Source organism: Lycorma delicatula, chromosome 7 (assembly GCF_047948215.1).
Source record: "Lycorma delicatula isolate Av1 chromosome 7, ASM4794821v1, whole genome shotgun sequence".
NCBI lineage: Eukaryota > Metazoa > Arthropoda > Insecta > Hemiptera > Fulgoridae > Lycorma > Lycorma delicatula.
Genome location: NC_134461.1, coordinates 77,718,207 through 77,741,945, shown reverse-complemented (window position 1 = coordinate 77,741,945; position 23,739 = coordinate 77,718,207). Strand labels below are relative to the sequence as shown.

Below are 23,739 nucleotides of genomic sequence, written 5' to 3'. Positions count from 1 at the left end.
ACTTTTTTTGTTTGCATAGTCTTAAGTCTATCTGGGCTATAAGAAAGTTGGGTGTTTTAATTTATTTACTGTAAGTCATCCTTCTTGGTGGCTTTTGTTTTTGTTTTGGTGTTTTTTTTTATTTTTAATAAAATACACATGTTTTAGCTGTTAAATATAATTCAAAGAAATTTGTTACTTAATCAGTTGTGATTTTGTTTACATTGGCAACGGCCATACGGGCTCTTTATGATTGGTCGTTGTGTTTGACAGCGGCCATCTTGCATTGATCTGATTGGTTTTCCTTTGTTCACATTTCCATCTGATTTATTAGCCTCTTATTTATTAAAAAACTGTACAAATTAAAAATAGATAGATAGATTTATTAAAAATAGATGAAAGCAATCTTTGATGCGGGTATATATCGTGCTAAATTTTTTTTATCGTGTTTTTTTTTGTTTTTAATAAAATACAGATGTTTTAGCTGTTAAATACAATTCAAATAAATTTGGTCGTTGTGTTTGACAGCGGCCATCTTGTATTGATCTGATTGGTTTTCCTTTGTTTACATTTCCAAATTAAAAATAGATAGATAGATTTATTAAAAATAGATGAAAAGAATCTTTGATGCGGGTCGTATATCAGAACATTGGTGAAGAACATTTTGAGTTTTTGAAGCTGTACACAAACGAACTTAACATTTTTATATATATAGATAAAAAGTATCCACTTACCAACAATTATGAATATTGACTATCCAAGCGCTTTCGGATTCCTCCATCATCAGGGATTTCTGTATAATTATGAATTTTATAGTTGTGCATATAAATTTTTATATAAAAAAAAATTAAAAATTAAAATTAAAAAAATTGAAAATTATTATGTTCATAAGAGATGTTTACAACTGTTATCAGCTTTAAACAAAATGAAAGTTGTAAACGTCGTACTCACAAGACGTTTTTCTTTTAACGTTAACTTAACTATTGACATTCAACTTTTATGAACATATTTCTTATTTGTTTCTTTTTAATTCCCATTTATAAAAGTTTATATGCACAACTATAAAATTCATAATTAATCAGTTATCCCTGATGATGGAGGAATAATAAAAAAACGCTTGGATAGTTAATATTCACAATTGTTGGCAAGTGGTTATTTTATTTTTATATCAATTTTATAATACCAACTGTGCCAGATGTTAAGAAAATTGAACCTACAACTTAAATAACCAGGCATTAAATAGAAAAAAGACTAATAAAAAACAATTTAAAAAATCCAGAAGAAACCGTATAGAACCAAAAAAGAAAAAATAATAATGGAAATATAAAAAAGTTCTTTTAAAAAAAGATAATCCTGTCAATACGAAAAAATATAAATCTATTATAAATTAGCGAATACATTGAATTTAAAACGATAAGTGCAGAATTTATCTGTACAGAATTTTAATTTACTATTTCATCGGGTTTGTAAACATATGTTCGGTTATCAGATAACCTAATTTCTGTACTTTACAGTATTTGACATTGATATTTTGTAAAGATAACGTTTTATTATTAAAATCGTTTGTTTTTTTTACATCTTTTTAAGAAAAACACGTCTACACATTTATTTTATAAACAAAATTTTTATTTGAGATAACCTATTTACTAAATATTACAATAAATTTAAATATTTTTTTCACGATAATGATTTTAATTAAATAAGATCTGCATATTTAAATTCTTCCTCTGAATTAGAGTCCGATGAAGATGTACGTCTAACTGCTCTTGCAGGAGAATACGAGCCCTGTACGTCATTACAGGTCGGATCGGAAACAGGATTGTGGATTTTTGAGTTGTAATCATAAGACTGGGCTTCTGTAGTTTGAGGATGATGGGTATTAGACGAGATAGGATTGACATGTTCAGGGGTTAATATATTAAATGGATGTGTAAATACCGGCCGATTTGCAGGGTAATTATATTGTGTACTGTAATATCCTGTATTAGCTTTAACAAATAAGCTTATTATTTCGTTTTGTAGATGCGTTCTCACTTCTTCTGTGTATTTTCTAAGTTTGGCAGCAATCATATTACCAAAATGTTGACAGTCTTCGTTATTATCATTATTTGATGTTATATGTGTAACAAAACCAACTTGATTGTGTTTGTCGTAACTGATTTCTTCATGAATTCTCTTCTTCTTTTTCTTCGGTACCATTGGTGTGTCTTTATATCTAGATTCAACGGGTACTTCTGCAGTTTCCATTTGTACCTCGAGTACCTCTTCAGGTGTAGTTATGTCATTGTTTTCCTATAACAAAAAAAAAAAACAAATAGTAATAATAAGGCAATGAAAGGATTCCGTTGTTTCATTCAGCAATTTTTTTTAAGCATTTTGTACCCCTTTTGATTCTATCCTTGCATTTACCGTTTTAATTGAAGTAGATTTCCATTTGAAGGCAATTTAAGATCTGGTTAAAGAATTTATATCGTTCAGTTGGATAATTTCAGGTCACACAATTCAAGATAGACGATGGTTTTCCTGCAAATGGCCACATTTTTTTTCATGTAGCCGTTTGGTATCTATAGGAAAAGGAATAGATTTAACGAATATATGATGAACTGGTAAACACAAACCGTTGGTTGATAATTAATGTCCTGCTTCGTTTTGGGTTCCTCAATACGCCGAGGAATTGCGGTTGGGATAGATGCCCCACTGCCGAGGGAACCTTAAGGTAGATGGCCTTTTTTCATTGTACTCCTGTAATCCTCGCATCTCAATAGGATGGCATGTGAGTTTTGGTTAAACAATACATCTAAACCAAGGATGTAAGAATATTTGTTTGAATTAACCGCTTTGGTGTTGATGGCTTTGTCTATAGACGTAACCGGAAATTCTGTTTCCTATCAGGTGGCTGCACAAAACCCCTAACCTTTCTTTTTCCTGTTTAGCCTCCGGTAATTTCCGTTCAGATAATAATTCAGAGGATAAATGAGGATGATATGTATGAGTGTAAATGAAGTGTAGTCTTGTACAGTCTTAGTTCGACCACTCCTGAGATGTGTGGTTAATTGAAACCCAACCATCAAAGAACACCGGTATCCACGATCTAGTATTCAATTCCGTGTAAAAGTAACTGACTTTACTAGGACTTGAACGCTGGAACTCCCGACTTTCAAATCAGTTGATTTGGGAAGACGTGTTCACGACTAGACCAACTCGGTGGGTCAAAACTCCTACTCCAATAAATGAAGAAAGAATTTATCGCGTAAAGCCGGGTATCTTAAAAAATAATAATTAAAAATGCAAGTCTAATGTAGTATTATCGAGTTCTAATTAAATTATATTAATCTTAAAAGGATGTTTTTCAATAGATTTTTTTCTTTTTTTAAGGAAATAGAGGTAAATAGATATAATAATGTGGATTTGATGGAATTAAAAAAGATTATGAGAGGGAAAGAAAATTGTTTTCTGAACAGCCTAAGGGAAATTTTATTATTTACATTTACATGAAAAGATCTTTATTTTAGGAAATTTTCAAAGCAGAATTTTTCAAAACGTTTTTCTTACGATTTTGATAAAATTAATTATTTGATCATATGTCATCTAAAGATAAGATACAGAAAAAATAAACAATCTTGAGAAAAATTAAAAATATATAAAAAAAAACAAAAACTGTACGTGATGGTAAGGGAAATAGGTAACAATAGTTTCAGAGAATGAGTCATGGAGAATTCAGAAAAAAGAATGGTAGAAAAGTCATAGGTTTTTATTTAGACAATATATATATTTAATGATTTTATATAAGTGTCAAATTATCTGTAAAGAAGAGGTAATCTATAGGCGTGATTGTAGGATCCCAATAAAAGAGAAAAGAGATAAATCACATTTAAAATTAAAGCACTCTGTAAAACATATGTTCCGGTAAATTCCATGACGTTATCAGAAGATTGAAGGAAAGAGTTCATCGGCTATACTAGAATAGTAAGAGGAAGTTAGTTGAAGGAAATATGGGTAGGACGAGAAGCAAGAGTGAGAAGAAAGAGAAACATCAACATTAGCAATGTAATGGATATGATCTGTGATAGAAGGAGAGGTATATCTAAATACATGTGGATTGACGTGATCAAATTACTCTTTTTGTGATAAATAAATAGAGAAGACGCAAGATTGATCGATCTGGAAGAGGCTTGTTGCAGAGGTCGTGGACCCTTGAGGTAATATAAGTATTTAGTGAAACTGAATATTGGGAAGGCAAAAAACGCTTTTGCGTTATCATCGCCCGGAAAAACATAATACAAATGAAAATATATTTAAGTTATTATTAAATAGTCGAATACAGATGCACAACCTTAAGAAACAACAAGATATTCGATAGCATTAACATATTGTTTCCTAGAATATCTTTATTATTAACTGCTAATTTAAATTTTCGTCGCATGCCGCATTAACACATACAGTCCACAAGGATGTGGTGCATCCGTTAGTTGGCAGTTGCAGTGAACCCAAACGCGTGTATCGGTCTGATTCATTAGATTTCCCATGTTAAGTTTAGTATGCCCTATTCATAAACGACAAATAATAACCTCCTCTCTGCGGTTAATTCGGATTAAAGAACTCCACCATGACGGGGTTCTTGATGTGTCCGAGTTTATTATCTACTGTAATAGCCTATTAATGTTCAGAATGATTCACGTAGAATTTTAAAAACTTTCAGGAAATTTTCTACTGGTGAAAATAAAGAAGAATATTCATATAAATGTAGGTTTGGAAACGCTTCTTTAGCGAGTGTCGGCTGGTGAAAGATCTTGCTTGTTTTCTACGCCTTCGGTAAAATTAAGCCAGATAGAGTTCGTGAGACCTAAATTAAGCAGAATTTAGTGGTAATTGTTTTTGTTTGGATTCTGATCTGAAAAACTGAAAATGGTAGGTCCTAAAAGGTATTTTTAGTAGATTTTGAGAAACCTGGGGTAAAACACAAAAGATTGGGATTTTATGTTTTGCATAAAATTAAATTTTTTAAATAAATAATAAGCACATCAAAGTTGTACGTATGTGTTATTTTTCTGAAATATTTTATTCTTTTGTTTTTTAGTATTGAAATTTTTTTTTTTCGTTTAATACCTAATAGTTAAAATTTTCCAGATTTGGATACGTTTTATTTTTAATATTTTATTACGTTAGTATGTAGTTTCTGTGACTATTCATACTACTTTACTTCGAATTCTTAATTCTTTACAAGTTTTGTTTAAAATTTTTATATGTTTGTTTTCCATTTAACAAAGTTATTCTACGCCAAAAAATAGTGTATTTTTCGATTAAAAATTTTTACTACCGACTGATGCTGATATTTTAAATTATAATTTATATAGTTATCACGAAAGTCTTACCTGAAGATATATCGTTTAACATAAAAGAATGACAATTTTTACTGGGTCCTACAGTTTGAATAGTTCTTTATTCTAAAAAAAAGGAAATAAGAATATGGAGTGTTGTTATGTTATATTTAAAAGTTGTACCTGCTTTTGTATGTAGACACCCTTTCTACAGAACTGTTCACGAAAAGCTTCGTTACCTCTACGTATTGCAGAGCATAGACTTTTGTCCTTTGGTACTGTATCATTCTTGTGGAATGACATATATTTATAAAATTTGATTAGGCAGAAAGTCTGCTTTCCAATTCTTATACGGTCTAAGGTCGTTTTGAGATGCGAGGAGGGTGAGTTCCGTTAAAGGTAGAATTGCAATACTAGTCATATTTTCCCGGAGAGATTACCATTCTTTGAAAACCATTTCGGTGCTAGAATCCGGTGTATTTTACTAGGAATGCCCCTAGTAGGGTCTCTAGTTTTGTGGTTATTAGGCAATGTTTGTACCACCAAAAATGTATGGTAAGATTAGTGACAGTTCCGTTTATTCAAAATGCAATTTGCAATGTAACCTTTCATTCTTACTGTTAATTTGGTCGGTCTGAGACACAAATGATTTCGGTTTAATGTTGTGAAAGCATATAATTATAATCAATGTGGGATTACATAATTTTTTTATTCATGTCGGGGGCTTACCGAAGAAAATTAAAATGAGCCCTCAATTTTTAAAATTTTTAATCTTGTAACGATTGTATTACTTCTTTAAACGTCTTAAAATTATTTATCGAATTAATTTTTCCGCTGAATGCTGGTTTTTTTTCACGTTTATTAATTTTGCAGAGATCTCTGCATTTTCAGCAAGTTTTATGTGTTTGTCATTTTATATCAGTGACTGAAATGGTAAACATACTTGAAGGAAAACGTGAAGGAAAAAACAACAGTAAGTGGAAAAATGAAGTTTTATAAATTCTATTGCTAGAATGTAATTTCCTAAATTATTTATTAATTTTCTTAAAATAAGGATACCGACAAACGGCTCCGGTACATAGATAGTTGATAGTACATCGTGGAATCAATAAAATATAACTGAGAATCTCTTGAAGAAATCCGTATTTAAAATTGTGATTGTAAAATTTCAGTGGTTCGTTCTTAAATATGTGCATAAAAAATAAACATTTTTTATTAAATTATTTTATTATTGAGTTTACTTATATTTTACACATTCTCCTTACCTGTTTCTTGTTTTATTTCGCTCTCTTTTAATTTTTTTCATCGCATAAAGTTTTATTTATATTTAAAAAAAAAAAAAAAAAAAAAATACCGCTTGCTCAGTTCTGGCAAGAAGACAGACTTTTCGTTTCGACGCCCTCACTATTCCGCAGTCAGAAGCGCACTATATACGTACAATTAACGAGTAGAGTCGCTAATATAATACATAGCCTCATGTTTGTAAGAATAAGTATTTTACTGAAATATTATGATAACAATGTTTGGATCTACCTAAAAGTTCCTAAAAATCGGAATTTATCATTGTCCTGAATTTCATTTTTATATGATGTTTCACTGAAAAATTATTTAAAAAAAAACAGGAATTTTAAAATCTTTAATAACCGATAACTTTAAATAACGATAGACAACATATGTTTTTTATTTGCCATATCGATAAATAACTAAAAAATGAATCTTTTGACTATTTCAGTAAAAAAAAGTTGTTAAGCCGGATTTGTGCAATAAAAATGTGCGGTTTACTGCCGCATGAGCAGTCACATCGAAAAAAGAGAAACATAAAAAGTATTCTTGCAATAAATAGAAACTGTTTGCCGAATTAGATTTTTTTGTATACCATGGGGTCTTTAATCTTGCACTACAAAGAAATCAACTCCTTTATATATATAGATAGATAGATAGATACATATGGATATACATAACGGGACAACCGGATGATCGAGAGTAAATTTTTTGTATTCAAAAGTTAGCCCCTTGTACCGCTAGCAAATACGCTGTTTGAATTTTTCAAATTGGTTGGACCGTTCCGGAGATATAAGTAAATTTCGGAAAAATAACGGATAATCGAATGATCCAGCGTACATCTTTTTATGTAAACGTTAGCACTCAACATGGTAAAAAATAAGCCGTTTGAATTTTTAAAATTGGTAATGGTGTAGCCGTCTTGTAGATATAACTGAATTTCGGAATAAGATAAAGACCGAGTAATCGAAAGTACAGAAGAATAACATAAAAACCACCCTTGCAATAAATAGAAACTTTTTGCCGAAATAGATTTTTTTTGTATACCTGTAGGGTCCTTAATCTTGCATTTCAAAGAAATCAACTCCTTTTCATATATATATATATATATATATATATATATATATATATATATAAACGCGAAACCGTTTTTGATTTGGTTTTTCGATGTAAAAATAATAGACTATACGTTTTATAACATATCCGATTTTCAGTTCTCTACCTTAACCCCTTCCCGAGATATAAGGTACTCTGGGATAATGGAAAGGGGACCCAAAAGGGATAATTTCGTCTGCAGCAGGAGCGTATCAGGACTTTTACGTCAAGAACAGGAAAACATTGGAGGAATGAGTTTTTTTATTTATCAGTGTTATTCACACAACCATGAGAATAACGAACAAAGCGGCGATACACGAGGCTCCCCCTTTGCTAAATTGGAAGGGCCTGCTTCGCTTGCCGTGACCGGTTGGTATGTTATTATATACTGGTCGAATTGAAAATTTATGTTTTGATTCGATTAAAATACGGAATAAAACATTATCATTTATACTTTTTAATTATTAAAATAAAATTAAAACGCAACTTGATTTCATATATAAGTTCTTCGATGTTTTTAGTTAGGATAATACGTGTGATACCGTACACAGTAAACCACATTCCTTCTAACACACGGAGCTCAGTCTTATACAAAATATATATATATATAAAATGACCAAAATATTTAAATATAAAGAGTAGTAGTGGGTCGTGGTTGATGATGTGTATGTAGGACGAACACATTATGTAATTGCTGCTACATATTGTAGGCGCTATCAACAGGAAATACATTTATCTTTAACGTCCAACCAATATCTTAATGATTTCTTTTAATTTAACTATAAGAATTCATTTAATATTCCTCTTATAGCATTCCATATTCTCTTAATTGTAGTTTAGTATTTATGCACATAGGCGCCCAAACTAAAATTCAGTTAGTGGGATATTTATTTTTAAAACTTAAAAAAAAGTCATACGTACCTCAGTCGGCTTTTTTTATTTATCTTTTCCATTGTAACAAATATTTTATTACGAACTATTCCTGACTTCATATATTACAGTCGAAAAAATTATTGTATTATGAGATTTTATATAATTTTCAAATTGTATAAAATGATTTTGGATTTTATTGTTATGATTTACTATTCCAAATGAATGATTTTGAAAGTCTAGAAGACTTCAACCATCTTCATAAGCTTCTGTTCTCGTTTACCTTCTTCATTACTTCATTATTTTTCACTTCGTCAGTCTATTTAATATTCTTTATGTTCATTTTCAAATCCCTGCATTCTTTCTTTATCTCCTTTTCTTCATTCCATATTTTACATCAACACAAAAATAAGTACTAAATATAACTCTTGTTAAGATGCTTTTTTAAGTTTAACTCTACCTTACTATATAATAACTGCTTTTTTCTGTTAAGCATTTCCTTAATTACTATTCTTCATATTATTTTGTTTTCATTTTTGAAAATCCTCTGTTAACATGGTATCAAAGTATCTATACTGTTCTTGTTCATTTGGTTCTTTTTTTGTGCCTACATATCTTCTATTTTTTCCTTAATGTTCTTTATTTCTTATTCTGTCACCTCTTATAGTTATTAGCATAACAGTTGATTTCCTTTACATTTTTTTGAGAAGGCAACCTGAATTAAGAATGATGTACAGGCTTTAGCTACTTTTAAAAGATAAATAAATAAAGGAAGAGATAACAAGCTCTTCCTATTAATTGTTTCATAATTAAAATTAACTTCATAATTAAAATGAAATAATTATTAAAAAAAAACTACTACTACTAATTGTACACATCTATCTAGAATAATTATGAAAAAACTAACAAAAAATAGTTAAAATAAGTTTTTCTTACAGGCGTTTTTCCAGGACACAATATTACTTCTACATTTTGTTTTGTGTTCGGGTGCCTGTTAGTCTTAACAAAGAGGATTAAATTCACCATCTCATATAGCCTACACAGGCACCCGACTACAACATAAAATGAATATGTAATATTAAATTTTACATCGCCGACTAATTTATTGTATCCTGAAAAAAGTCCATAAGAAAAAAGAAACAAAATTTTGTTTAACTATTTTTGGCTCTTTTTTCATAATTATTCTAGGTAGATGTGTACAATTAGTAGTCGAGTTTTTTGTTTTTTAATAATTACACTGGACAATTTTTGTCTCACGAGTAAAAATACGTGTACTTAATGCAGTTTTTTATCCCGTTTTCAAATATGTATTCGATATTTCTCCCATCACCCACAGTTGTTTTATTTTAATTTTTTTTATATATTTTAAAACGTTTTTTCGCCCATTTGTCCATTGTCAAGTAAAAGCTTCTAGAGCATTGTAAATATGATGGATCCAATTGAGCTAACTTAAATGGTAGCGCTGCTACTATTGTGCTGGTTTAAATGTGTGTAGATATGTACAAACGTGGTCTAGTGAGCACACATTCATCAGAATGATGTCAATTATGAGATAGTAGTGAACCAGTAAACACGTCCTTGTGATTGCTTTGTGTGTCTGAATTATTGTGCATTACATATTTACAAATGTATTTCTTTTAATTAGTCGTTAGTTACAAAATGCCTAGAGTTTGTTTAAATCATCCTAACAATTGTTATGTATGTGGTGAAGTGACGCTCAACTCCCAAAAGCGAAACCTTACTCCATTAGTAAAAAAGTGTTATGAACTTTATTTTGGGTGTGGGGACCAAGCAAGAGCCTGGGCCCCACATATCTGTTTTACCGTGTTCTAGGCTTCCCACTGCATGGAAAAATGGCACACGCCACATGCCATTTGCTATCCCTATGATTTGGAGGGAACCCAAAGGTCACTCTTCTGACTGTTATTTCTGCGTAACAAACATTAAAGGGATTACGTCAAAATCAAAACATGCAGTGGTGTACACTAACTTGCAATCTGCAATTAGACCAGTTCCACGTTGCGAAGAATTGCCCATATCAAAGCCTTCAGAACTGATACAGCTTTTGAGCAAAGCAGTTCATCTGAACCTCGTTTACTGATTTAAGAAAATCTTAACGATCTCATATGAGATTTAAAGTTATGAAAAAAACAGTCTGAAATGCTTGCTTCCCGGCTAAATGGATGGAATCTTCTTCAAAATAATAAAAAAATGTATATTTATCGTAATCTTCATTCTGAACTTAAAGACTATTTTTCTTAAGAAAATGGCTTAGTGTTTTATAATGATATTTCTTCTCTTATGGAGACACTGTAATGAACATAACCCAACAGAATGGTGCTTGTTCATTGATTCCTCTAAAGTTAGTTTAAAGGCTGAGCTTCTGCGTAATGGCAATAAATTCCTATCAGTACTTGTGGCTCACTCTGCTAGTATGTAAAAATCATATGAAAACTTTAAATTTATGTTGGAAAAGCTTCATATGCAGTGCATGAATGGAATATTTGTGGTGATTTGAAGATAACTGCACTTATTCTTGGCCCCCCAACTTGGTTACACAAAGTGCTGTTGTTTCTTATGTGAATGGGATAGTAGGGACAAAGAACCATTTCATTAGAAAAAAATGGCCTAAACGCGAATCAGTCATTCCCGAACAAAAAAAAACATGACCGATTGTGTAATCCTAAAAATGTGTATCTACCTCCGTTACGTATCAAACTAGGATTAATGAAGAATTCGTCATTTTGCATCATTAGTGATGCAAAAATTAAAGAAGGAATATTTGTCGGTCCACAAATACGATCAATAATGCATGATGAAAAGTTCGAGGAATTATTGAATCCACTGGAGAAAACAGCTTGGCAAGCATTAAAAAATGTTACTCAGAGTTTTTGCGGAAATCGAAAGACGGAAAATTACCGTGATATTGTCAACGATCTTATAAAAATTTGGGTTGTAATATGTCCTTAAGAATATACTTCCTGCACTCGCACCTAGATTTCTTCCCAGAAAATCTTGACGCAGTAAGCGGTGAGCACGGGGAACACTTTCCATCAGGAGATTTCAGCTATGGAAAAGAATTATCAAGGCAAATGGAATCCTAATATGCTGGCCGATTATTGTTTCCATCAAGAGGGATGCTCCACAGACGAAATATAACGTAAAATCGTCATTTCTTACTCTAGGTGAGTCAAATGTTTGAATGTTGTGGTTAAAAATGCAGAAAGTATTAAAATGTTTGAAATTATAAATGCCTGTCTCTCGAAAATCTTGCGTAATGGGGAAAAACCGATATCATATTTGAATCCGGGAGAAAAAATACTATCATCACATATTTTTCTTCCCGAGACAAAAAAAAAATTCTTGTTTGTTCCTCAGTGTTATTTTATTCAGCGCTTTTTTTGTTGTTTCCATGACTTTACCATTCAATATACTAATACTGGTATAAGTTTTTCTTACTTTTTAGAAACGTTAGATGCTTAAATAAAAATTGAATATTAGAAATGAATGAATATATGTACGCATATACGTACTAACCGCGATGCTTTCCTCTTTTTGTTGAGAATATTTCTCGCTTTTATCTCGAGAATTATGAATTTTTCGAAAAAATCACAAGAGGCAAAAGATATTTCTGTTTGATCCTTTTTTGGAATATCATCATTAAAATTAGAAAATAGCAAAATTTTTTAATTTTGTCCTCCAGTGCAGCGCTCCCCCTTTTTGGTTAAGATAATTTAAGATAACATATGTTACTTCGACACTAAAGATCTCTTACTGCCCAAATTTTGGTTGTAATTGGTTGAATCTCTGGTGCTACAGAAAAGAACAAATACATAACAGTTAAACACGCATTACTATTATGTACGTAGTCGGGTAATTAAAATTAGTTAAAACTCGTACCCGAAATTAATCGAATACTTTAAAATTTACAGCATTAACATGTTTTATTTTGTCAAATTATATTAAGCATGGTTTATTTACTTAAATCAGTAAAATTAAGACTATTTTTTTGGCGTTTACTTACAGTGATAACAGTCTGATGTGGATTTTTTCTGTCTAAGAGAAACTTCAAACTGTCGAAAGCGAACCATGAGGTTCTGTATCCTTCGTCTTTTCCTGAAAAACAAATTAATGAAATAAAGTTTATAAATATTTATGTTTGTAAAGAAAGATTTTTTTTTGTAAATGGATTTCTCCAATAGAATATACTTTATTTATATTCAAGAAAATTTGAATACAAATCCTACACTACTAAACGGAAATTGTATGTGTGTCTGCGTCTCCCTAGTATAGCCCCGGAATGTACCGATAACTAGCGGAAAATCCCGATTCGTTAGTACAAGTCTCGTGGTGGTCAGTTTTATGCTTGCTATATTATTATTATATATAAATGTATATATCGATATGTATGCGAAATATTTATCGAAGTTTTGGGAATTTTTTTTCTTCTAAAATTTAGTGCTTTTTAACCGAATCCGAATTCTCGGACGAAAATCGCAGATATCTCAAAAACGGTCGGTCCTAGCGCTCTGAAAACCTTTCTTACTCCCCCCCCCCCCCTTATGATACCCCACCCGCTCCCAGTGGTACCCGACGGATGATAATATTTTCAAGTGCCCCCGGAGCGCCGTTCGGAATATTGGAGAGGGAGTACCTCTCCAATTTCCGAACGGCGCTCCGGTTCTGTAATCTTTTTAAAAATTAGGTATCTGAAGTATTGGTCCAGACTATTCTAAGACAATTGAGGGTCTGTCCCCTTAAGGGCCTCGTTCTGACGTTCAAAATCTCTCTATATTTCAGATGAGTTTATGCTTTCTATTTCCCCCAACTCTTTGAGACAGTCCGATGTTCTGGTCTGTTCAAACAGAATGCTAAACTGAGGATACAATCAGGAAACTGGCACAGAATTATTATTCGGAGATTTGTTCACCGAAGCAGTATTGCGCTGGGACTGTTACTCAGTTTTCCATGTGGTTTGTAGGCACCTCTTGCAAGTTGTATTAGAGTTAAAAGAATTCTCTTGCATGAATTCTTATTTTGTACGGTGTAGGTGGTAAGTATCACTTGCCGATTCGCCACACCCGAAGCTCCCTTTAGGTAAGCTCCTAGGGTCCGGAACTTAATTTAATTCTATAATTAGCTAGGTTCATAGTTTTCATTGTATGTATTATTAAATGTAACTGTGATTTCTGGTGCATAAATTTAATTTTCTTATAAAATTTTATAATGGCTTCATGATAAAACAATTTTGTAAATTATATTAACTAGTCTTTAATACAATTTAAACCAAAAATATTTTATTATGTTGGTAATGCCAGTGCAGTTTACAAATCACATTATTTATTATTAGTGTATTTTACAAACGTTCGATAGTTTTGATATTGTCCTATTAATTTTCTTTTATTGGAACAATTTTTCCATAAGTCTTTAAAAACGATATTAACCTGAAAAAAATTGAAGATATGAATATTTATATTTTTTATTCACATAAAACGACCTGAAATTTTTTATTGGATTGGATAGCATGCTACCCTCGAACAAAGCCGGGTACATCAAATAGTAAAGTTTATATGCATAGTAGAACATCCGAAGTTGGATACCACCCAATGTTGATTAACCAATCCACTATATATATACATATATAAAAACTACTTTTATATAAGAAAATTTATATATTTATATATATTAACAAACAGAATATTTATTTGGCTAAAAATATTGTAGTCCTACCTTTGGAAATCTGTTAGCTACGAGTAAATTCAAAGGTAAATGTGCTTTCACATTAAAAATGACCTGTGTAACTATAGTTAACTTCTATTCTTGTTCAGATGTCTATTTCTGTATAAGGTCGCCTCATACTAAAGTTGAAGTAATCCACCTGGAACTGGAAGAGTCGGACCGCCCACCCTTACCTGTCAGTCTACGTTTTTGTTATTATACTTAGGACAGTTGCACTGAAATTAGTACAACTCGCTATGTTGTAACTTCTCGTTCCGACATGGAACTCATTTAACTCTTACAGTTAAATAAATATGAGTCAAATTCAACTCGTAGGCTAGTCTATTACAAAGTATGATTAATCATCAGTCTAATTTTGAAATCTGTTAATTAATTACACTTTATTTTAATTATCATTAAATCACCTAAGAATTCTACAGTCAAAAGTAACTAAAAAGAACTACCTAAACAAACTGACAATATCACGGTTTTTTTTTGTTTGTCTGCAATGTTGATATAATCCTTACATTTATTTTCAAACAGGAACTTTTATTTTGCTACTTTCTTTGGTTCCTCAAATCACATCGATATGTAATTGCTCTCTTTAGCATCCTTAGGATCTAGATGATGGCGTAAATATTTAGGTGGAAGATAGGAAAACATCATATTAATCTTGGCGTGGAAACTCTGCAGTTTTTCATTGTTCAGTCGGTTTTTTTCGGTTCAAATGCGAAGAAGAAAGGTTCAGCGATGCAGTTTTCAGTCAATCCGGGACACTGTTGTCTTCTGATCGGTTAATGTAACCAGTAGAACATTAACGATGACATCATTATCTCTATTCGGAAAGCCAAAATGAAACAGGCTTTTAGAAACTTTTTTTGCAATTTTGTTTATACAGATTTACTAAATTTAGTTCCTTACATAACGCCTCAGCGTACCAGCAAATACCGACAAACATGAAGATGTCCTTAATGATTTGATACTTTTGGTCTTCTGTAAGTTGAACAAACCTTTTGAATGTTTTATTTTATTACATCTGTGATCATCGGCGTTGATAGGTCATCATCTATTTTAACATGAAGCAGCTTCGCTGTCCAACATCCGCTACTGTCTTTCTCTACGCTGTCGCTTTCTACTACCGATTTAAAATTATTTCTTTCAGTTTGTAATGTTTGTGTACACTAAGGTTTTCGAAAATTTCACCATCTTCACTTTTAAGGCTGCCTTACTGCTCTTCAGAGGATAGCATCACAATTTTGTGACGTCAACTAAAAGTTTGTAACCCACCGGGTTGGTCTAATGGTGAACTCGTCATCGAAAATCAGCTGATTTTAAAGTCGAGAGTTCTAAGGTTCAAATCCTAGTAAAGGCAGTTACTTTTATACGAATTTTGAATACCAGATATTGGATACCGGTGTTCTTTGGTGGTTGAATTTCAATTAACCACACATCTCAGGAATGGTCGACCTGAGACTGTACAAGACTACACTTCATTTACAGTCATATGTGTCATCCTCATTCATCCTGTGAAGTAATACCTTACGGTGGTACCGGAAGCTAAACAGAAAAGAAAGAAAGCTAAACGTTTTCACCGCCGAAATTTAAAACCATCCATACCTACAGTCAGTTTACTCCGCTCCCTCAAAATTTCGTTGATTGTAAAAAAAAAAACTGATACGATTTAAAGAAACATTCTTACTATTTTTTTTTTTTTTTTTTTTTAATTTATTTCCTTTATATTGAGCGCTTTCGGGCATAAGCCCATCCTCAGTAATGTTTTCTGATTTATCTTCATTTACATTTACACATATAACTACTATTCAACACCTTTACACTTTGGTTACTTTTTATAACTTTGATTATTGAGTAAAATATAAGAAATTTTAAATATTTGCATTACTGAGGATGGGCTTACGCCCGAAAGCGTTCTAATATAAAGGAAATAAAATAAAAAAAGGTAAGAATCTTTCTTTAATTCTGTATTTGGAGGGTTGCCTGAAAAAAAATTTCAATATATATATATATATATATATATGTTTATATCGTTAACTCACATAGGAATTATGAACTATAAGAAGATTAATTTAAATAAACTTATATATATATGTAACGTTTGTTTGTTTATTTGTTATCGTGTCATGCGAGAACCAGCCGAACGATTACCTTCAAATTTTTAGGATACATTCGTGATATCTCAGGGAAGGTTTTTAGCCATCGACCGAGACTCTAGAGCTCTCTTGAAGGTTAAGATATTAATATTCATTATTTCTTCGCCCCAAAGGAGAGTGAAGCTGTGAATTAAAGATATTCATTAAGGAAAAAATAAATTAATCCTTTTACTTCATTATTATATTTCTGCTACCACGGCGAAGAAATAAGTTAAGAATGTTTCGTCATCAAAGGTTGCGTACTTTAGTTACCATAGTTACTATTTTTTATGTTTTATAATTTAGTTCCTTTTTCAGGTTTTTATAAAGCCTGTAATTATTATTTATAGTATTGTTCTCACAGCCATAAGGATAACGCATAGTGCGGGGGTCCAGGGGATACATGTAGCCCTCTGAGTAGATGGAAATGGCGACCGAAGCAAGCTCTACGGGTGTCTAGGGCGCCGGTCCCCCTGGAAAATTGAGAATGGCGAGCGAAGCGAGGTCTGTGGCCATTAGGGCTCAGGAGGCTTCAAGGAGCCCCCTGAGTTTGCTCCGGGATTCATCTGGGCTAACATGACCCCCGAGGGTCTAGGTTCTGGCTAGAGGGGCCGGCTAGTATATGAATATATGTATTTTAATAGTGTTGCACTTTACTGAGTAGTTTTAAATTTATAAACGGTTGAAAGTTGGTTTATTTTTCTCTTATTTTTCTGTTAAACCATTAAATCTTACTTCAGTATTGCAATTTGGCTTCAAAACACTTGGGAAAACTAAAGAAAAATATCCTTAATTGACTACTTTTTAATTTTACTCGGTTTTATGCTTACCTTATACGCGTAAAAACGGTTTATAAACATATTCCATTATTCTTGTTAAATTTAGACGATTTAGAATTAAAGAATTTTTTCTTTTATTCATCAGTTTTAATGTAATCGCTACTTAGGTCAGAAATGTTTATTTTTTAAATTAAGATTATCTGATTGATAAGCTGAATGAAGAAGGAATGTTTTAATTAAAAGTAATCATTATGACCTGAACGATCAGATATGTGAGAAAAAGTCATCCTAAAACGTTTCTAAAGGTAAAATGTTGTATCGATTGAAAAACTACATTTTTAACTTCTCATTAAATAAGTTTACCTAATAATCATTTCATTGCAGTAATTAATTACTACACATCATCCGTACTGGTGAATCTAGTCTTTTACTTTTTTCGGTACATAAAGTTAGAATATAAAAAAAGGGTCCAATTAGTCCAAAATAATATACATATGCGTACGTGTGTGTCGCGCTGATTTTACTTTTTTATCACGGACTGATATTCAACACCTTTACACTTGGTTACTTTTTATAACTTTGGTTATTGAGTAAAATATAAGAAATTTAGACATTTGCATTACTGAGGATGGGCTTATGTTCGAAAGCTTAAAATTTTAAAATATTGCTTAAATATTTCTATATATGGGAAAGTGATCATATTATTCTTTTTTAAATTCGTTCAATGGGTGGGAGGATATCGCGAAAAAACCAATTTCGATTTTTTTCGGAGGATCTTTAGAAAAAACATTGGCAAATTTTTTATCTATATTGCGTATAAATAATACAATTTTTGTGTTCCAAAAAAATCAACCCCTACCTCTGCGCTATTTCCCTTCGATTTAAATATTTTTCATAATTTTTTTGTAAGTTCATACTTCTCATATAGAGCTATCAACAAATGTCTATAATTTTTTTGAAAATTATCGACCCGGGGCCTAAAATGCAGAAAAAATTTTTATTATTCCCTTTTTCTTACTTCAGCTTTTATTGAAGCGGGTGTTAGTTTTGCTCCTTTCTAAGGCTTCTATAGACCTCTTCAGCTCCTAAAGAACGTTGTAAGAAACTGATATCTGATTTAAATCAGCCGTTTTTCTAAAAATGACCAATAACTGAAAAACCATTGTATTGGGAATTCATACCTGAAGTAATGTTTACGGTTCGTTCGATTATTATTCTATTATTTTAATTAAAGAAATGATACATACTGATTGAACTGTTAACCACATAAAGTTGATTTGCTGAGGAATTATTTATGGCTTCCACTTTTAATATCTTAAACTGGCTATCCATTAGACACCCAAACCGGTCATGTCGAGGTATTTTGGACAGTTCAAGTATGATTTCTCTCAACAAATCCCAGTGGAGCCAAGCGTAATTGAAGGTTTTATATGAATTTAATCGTTTAAAATATTACAAACAATAAAAGCAATTATAATAAAATTTAGTTAAGAGAGTTAACATTTTGTAAAGTGGTCTAATCAAATTGGAATTAAGTATTCGGTTAGATTTTTAAGAATAAGTAGCTGATATTAAAGTTTCATTGTCTTTTATGAGACAAAAGAATACGTCTATAAAATCATAATAAAAAATCATCATTCATGACGTTCAATAACATGTACTTGAAGATAACTAATGTAAACTCGCATGGAGTTGTTTCGTTTTAACGGGAACAGTTTTTTCCCTTTTCAAAAACAAAATTTCCCTACGCTTTGATTAGTTATTCTAATAGGAAGGTAAGAAAAATTAAATTTAATAAAATATGTAATTTCTAAAGTTCATTAAATTCGCCGTTTGAAACTTGTTTTTTTTTTTTTGTAATTAACATATGTACAGACAGGATACTGCTAGGTCAAGAAATGTTTTCAAATACTTATCATGAATAAAATTCGATCGAGATAGCTCTAATCATCGAGTTGATGAAACATTTTGGATTACTTTATTCCCAACCAGTGTTTTCATTTTAAAAAATAAAATAAAAGTAAAAAAAGAATAACATGAAATGTCGTGATGAGCAGCTGGATCTCTGCGTAATGTAACATCTATTCATATGTATGTTTGACAGTCATTGGACATAAAAAAATGTGTCATTTCTACCGGACGGATCACGCCTGATTAATGTGTTTTTAATGTTTTATTATTTTTTGTTACAGTATTCAATAATTTATCTGTAATCTGTTTTATTTTTACTGAATAAAATAATTATAGTTAACATATTGTTATTTTAGTGAGCTCGAACCGTAGTTTTATATTGCTGTAAAAATCTAGACCCTGACCAGGAAACCAGGGATTTTTTTTTTAGCCTTCGGGGACCATCGGATGAAAGGCCGAGACGCTACCACTCTCGCCAGTGAGACCGGCTTAGTTTTAGAGTTACTGACGCTACTAACTGAGATAACTAAATGACGTCTAATTTTTTTATACTAATCTATAATTTATTATTAGAGTTTCGATTTTTTCCGATCCGGTTACTATGAAGTACTTATTAATTCTTCAACAATTTATATGTAATATTTTATTCGCATATAACAACGTCCCAATCATCTATATTAACCAAAATTATTTTAAGTTAAGTGCTAAAATAGTTGTAAAATGTTTAGTTTTATTTTCTCAAAAATGGGCCGTGAATGTTTTACTAAATTATAGCATTATTTTTAAATTTTTTTTCATCTCAGTATTTTGTAAAAAAAAAAAAAAAAAAAAAAAAAACATGTAGCAAATAAATGCGTTACTCACCTTTTCCTTTACTCTTTTTCATTTTCATTTTCTCTCTTCGAAGAGCGGACAGTAGATACTCCATTTTCCTTCTGCAATCGTCAACCGGCTTTTCCAGTTCCCGCGCGATTTCATCCCAGGCTTCAATTTTTATCTGTTTATTAAAATAGGATGTGTTTTTCGGATCCCATAATACATTTGTTTGCTTATATAACTCTATTAATTGCAGAGTTCTTTCTTGCGGCCACTCCATTTTATTAAAATAATTAAAAAATGAAATGCAAGAACAATACTAAAAAAAAAATAAAAAAGACAACTAAATAGGTCAATGTTTCTCCTTGAACTCTGAATAATAACTGCTAACAAAGCTTTGCGAGAACGAAATACAGCTGATACGTGATACAGATGCGGGACTCGACTAATCTAACAGGCATGTGCAAAGCGTATCTGTATCTGCTGGTTGTTAAGAGAGGGGGAAATACTACCAGCTGTCGGTCGATGAAGCCCGCCCGTATCGTACAGTCACGACGGAATTAGATACAAGGATACGATACGGCGCCCCACCCTTCTACTATACAATGCATACTGCATACTAAGCTGACAGAGACAAAATATAGATTTGAACTTAATGTATGTGTTACGAGGCACATTTGGGGAAATTATAATGACTAGAGAACAGTAATTTATTATCATTATTTATACTTCGTTTACAGAATAACGTTAAATGTTCATTAAGAAAAATTTGTTTATAACATTTGTTTGATTTTTCACGTTAGATATTACTTATAAAATCGTCAAAGCAATCGGAAAGGAGAAGAGATTGCTTATCATTTCACAGCACCATTTGTAAAATCTGATAAAGAATTTATTCAAAAATTCTGTTTCGTAAATGCATGTAATTAATTATACTTTTATTTTTTCTTTCGTTTTAATCGCTACTGACTACAGAAACTGTTTTACACATCTATCCTAATCATTTTGTAATGCTGTGAAGTAGATTGAAAACATATATTTACAAGTGGGAGAATATTTCTCTGAAAGTAATGATGTTCATTATATATTTTTATATTATTTAAATATTATTTATATATATAATAATAATAATTAATATAATAATTTATATTAATATTATTATATAATTATATTATATATATTATTTATATATTTATATTATATATATATATATTTTTTTTTAAACTTCGGAACCACCGTTAGGTATTCCTTCCGAGGATGAGATAAATGACAAGTAGCGTATGAAAATAATGTGCCTGACCGGGATTCGAACCTGGGACCTCCGGATGAAAGACCGAGATGCTACCATTCGCGCCATGAAGGCCGGCAATGTTCATTATATGACTAGACCCCAGTCCTTATTATAAATATAAATAATATTATAATTTATATGGTTTATATCACCTTTATTTTGGTATTCATCCTTTACTGATGGGCACAAGTACATTAGGCTAGTTAATTTTTATGTTTACCACTAAACTCTTCAGTTAGCTAATAAGACTCCTAAAAGATTTATCCAATTATTGAAAGTGATTACACCATGTTCAGGGGTACCTTGGGACTCATGTCAAATAAAACCATTTGGTTACCGTAATAATAAGTATTTATTTATAAAGCATGATTTTTAAAAAATTATTTACCGTTATATCGTTGTATCTACCCTATCTATAAGCCAAAAATTAATTTGTTAGTCGCAGAATAACGAAAATATTAATTCAGAAAAGCTAAAAATGCTTACTAATCAAACCAGAAAGGCTTATTATCTAAAAAATAAGAAAACTTTATATGAACATTGATATAGGTAATAAACCGCTGTTAAATTCGATCCGGTTTTTTATGTATTTTTTGTTCAAATTGCATTTCAAACATATTGAACTGAACAGTTTATAAATTTTAGTAATTTGTATGAAACATTTATGAAATTAATCATTATTAATTATTTAAATAATCATAATGAGACTTTCGATAAAACTTATTTCTACTTTTTCCCCTCAAACAATTGACATACTTTTCTTTAGGTTATTAATTTCCCGTCTAGATAGCGCTATAGCTCTACAAGGAAAAGTACTGCAATCGGCCCAATTTGGATATATGCAGTTTTCACCGGAAATCTTGAAGTTTTGATACCTAAGGAAGCAAAAAACCAAATGGAAATTTTCCGGATGTTTATGTTCGTTTGTATGTATGTATGTGTTGGCCTCTAAATCAGCTTATATCTCCAGATCTACTGGACCTATTTTGATCAAATTTGGTCAGATTACTTCTATATATGGGGCATTGAGATATTAAATTTTCAACTTAGTGGATCAAGGGGGTGAAGATGTAGAGTAAAGTCACCCTCAGTATCTCGAGATTTCGCCTAATTAAGGTTATATTTTTCTTAAGCGCATTTATTAACGATTGAAAAATAACAGTATTTGAAAAAACCTTTGCCCAATTGCACGTCCGTTCCAAAAAATGCTCTAAACGCCTGCTGTGTTGTGACGTCACAGGTGAGCGGTAGAATTAAATAAATGAATAATATTTAAAGTATAAAATAGGAACTTGGTCTGGCTGCACTTCGAACTAGATCGCCTGGTTGACTCGGTATCTGATGCGTTAAGCCTCGTAGTTACACCAGTCTGCCGATCTAAAAGCGAAATTTGTTCTATGTAAGTTGTGAAATTAAATTAGTTTAGTTACTGCCGACCTTCGCCGCTAGTACCGCCACACCCGCGCGAATTAAATACGATATGCGCGCGCGCTTTAGTTAAGATCATTGAATTAAATAAACAAAAAAATATTATACTTAAATAAAATGATAAAAATTTTAAATTAAGTTATCTTTGTATGTGTGTGTAAGCCGTGCATCAGAAGCAATCCACAGTTGTAGGATTTTCCCGGAATTTTCTTCCCGTTACGTGTACAATTTTCCCGTTACGCGGCTTTAGCCGCGTAACGGGAAAATTACTTGTTAGCTTTTTTTAATTGAATTAGATTCGTACCTAGAGTCTTTCCAATGAAATATAACACGCTATAGCTCCTTCTTGAACGGCAGCAAAAATTTTTTTTGAATAATTTTTTAATTTTTAACATATTTAGATTTTTTGTTATCTTAGACGTTCCTTTAATATTAAGATTTTTTTTTTGTTAATATTTTTTCATATGAATATTCTCTGTTACACTGATCAATTTAAAAAATTCTTTAACTGTTTAAAGTCTGTTCATAGATAATGCATGACTGTGGGAACTAAAATAATTAAATCATTCCACATCTCCCTCCCCAAATTTCATTTCTTTTATACTGATTTAAGATAATATATGAATAAATAATGAAAAAATATGTATCGATTTAAAATTAAAAAAAAAAAAATTGTAACAAAAATGTCAGTGCATGCGCTTGTTTGTATTTGTTCTTAATTTATTTATTTTATATTCTATTCCTGAATCAAATGAAAGTTTGTTGTATTCGCATTACAAATAATATTTGTGCTATTTTGAAAGTAATTTTTTCTCTATAATATCATCGTAGAGGTTGACACCCGTATTAGATTCTAAGACGATCGATTTATTAAAATTATTTGCTGTAGTATACCATTTACCTTCAACTTTGAAGTCGTTAACTGTGAAATTGTCTAAAACTTCACATTTGTAAAGTTTTAAATTGAATAAGACTATCGATCTCTCTGGATCGGTAGAATTTCCATTTGATCAATTACTGCACAAATCTACTATAATATAGTCTGGCAATTTCCGTTACTTAATTCGAAATCGGCGACGGGATAGCTTCAAAACGGCGTCATTGTT

At 31.2% G+C, this 23,739-nt stretch overlaps 1 protein-coding gene across 1 annotated transcript; it reads right to left on the bottom strand.

The window, feature by feature from the left end:
* Window positions 1–1,631: 1,631 nt before the first annotated feature.
* LOC142327660 (uncharacterized) lies at window positions 1,632–20,457 on the bottom strand. The gene is made up of 3 exons (XM_075370885.1): window positions 19,963–20,457; window positions 12,568–12,659; window positions 1,632–2,271 (listed from the first exon to the last, which is right to left on the bottom strand). Exons 1-3 carry the CDS (start codon window positions 20,192–20,194, stop codon window positions 1,675–1,677), a joined length of 921 nt encoding a protein of 306 aa, XP_075227000.1. The 5' UTR covers window positions 20,195–20,457; the 3' UTR covers window positions 1,632–1,674.
* Window positions 20,458–23,739: the final 3,282 nt, after the last annotated feature.

Excerpts from the sequence above, each read along its gene's own strand:
- LOC142327660 (XM_075370885.1), bottom strand. The coding sequence starts at position 20,194 with ATGGAGTGGCCGCAAGAAAGAACTCTGCAATTAATAGAGTTATATAAG. Across the intron at positions 12,660-19,962 it reads GAAAAAGAGTAAAGGAAAAG|GAAAAGACGAAGGATACAGA; the intron begins GTGAGTAACGCA and ends TTTGTTTTTCAG. Across the intron at positions 2,272-12,567 it reads CACATCAGACTGTTATCACT|GAAAACAATGACATAACTAC; the intron begins GTAAGTAAACGC and ends TTTTTGTTATAG.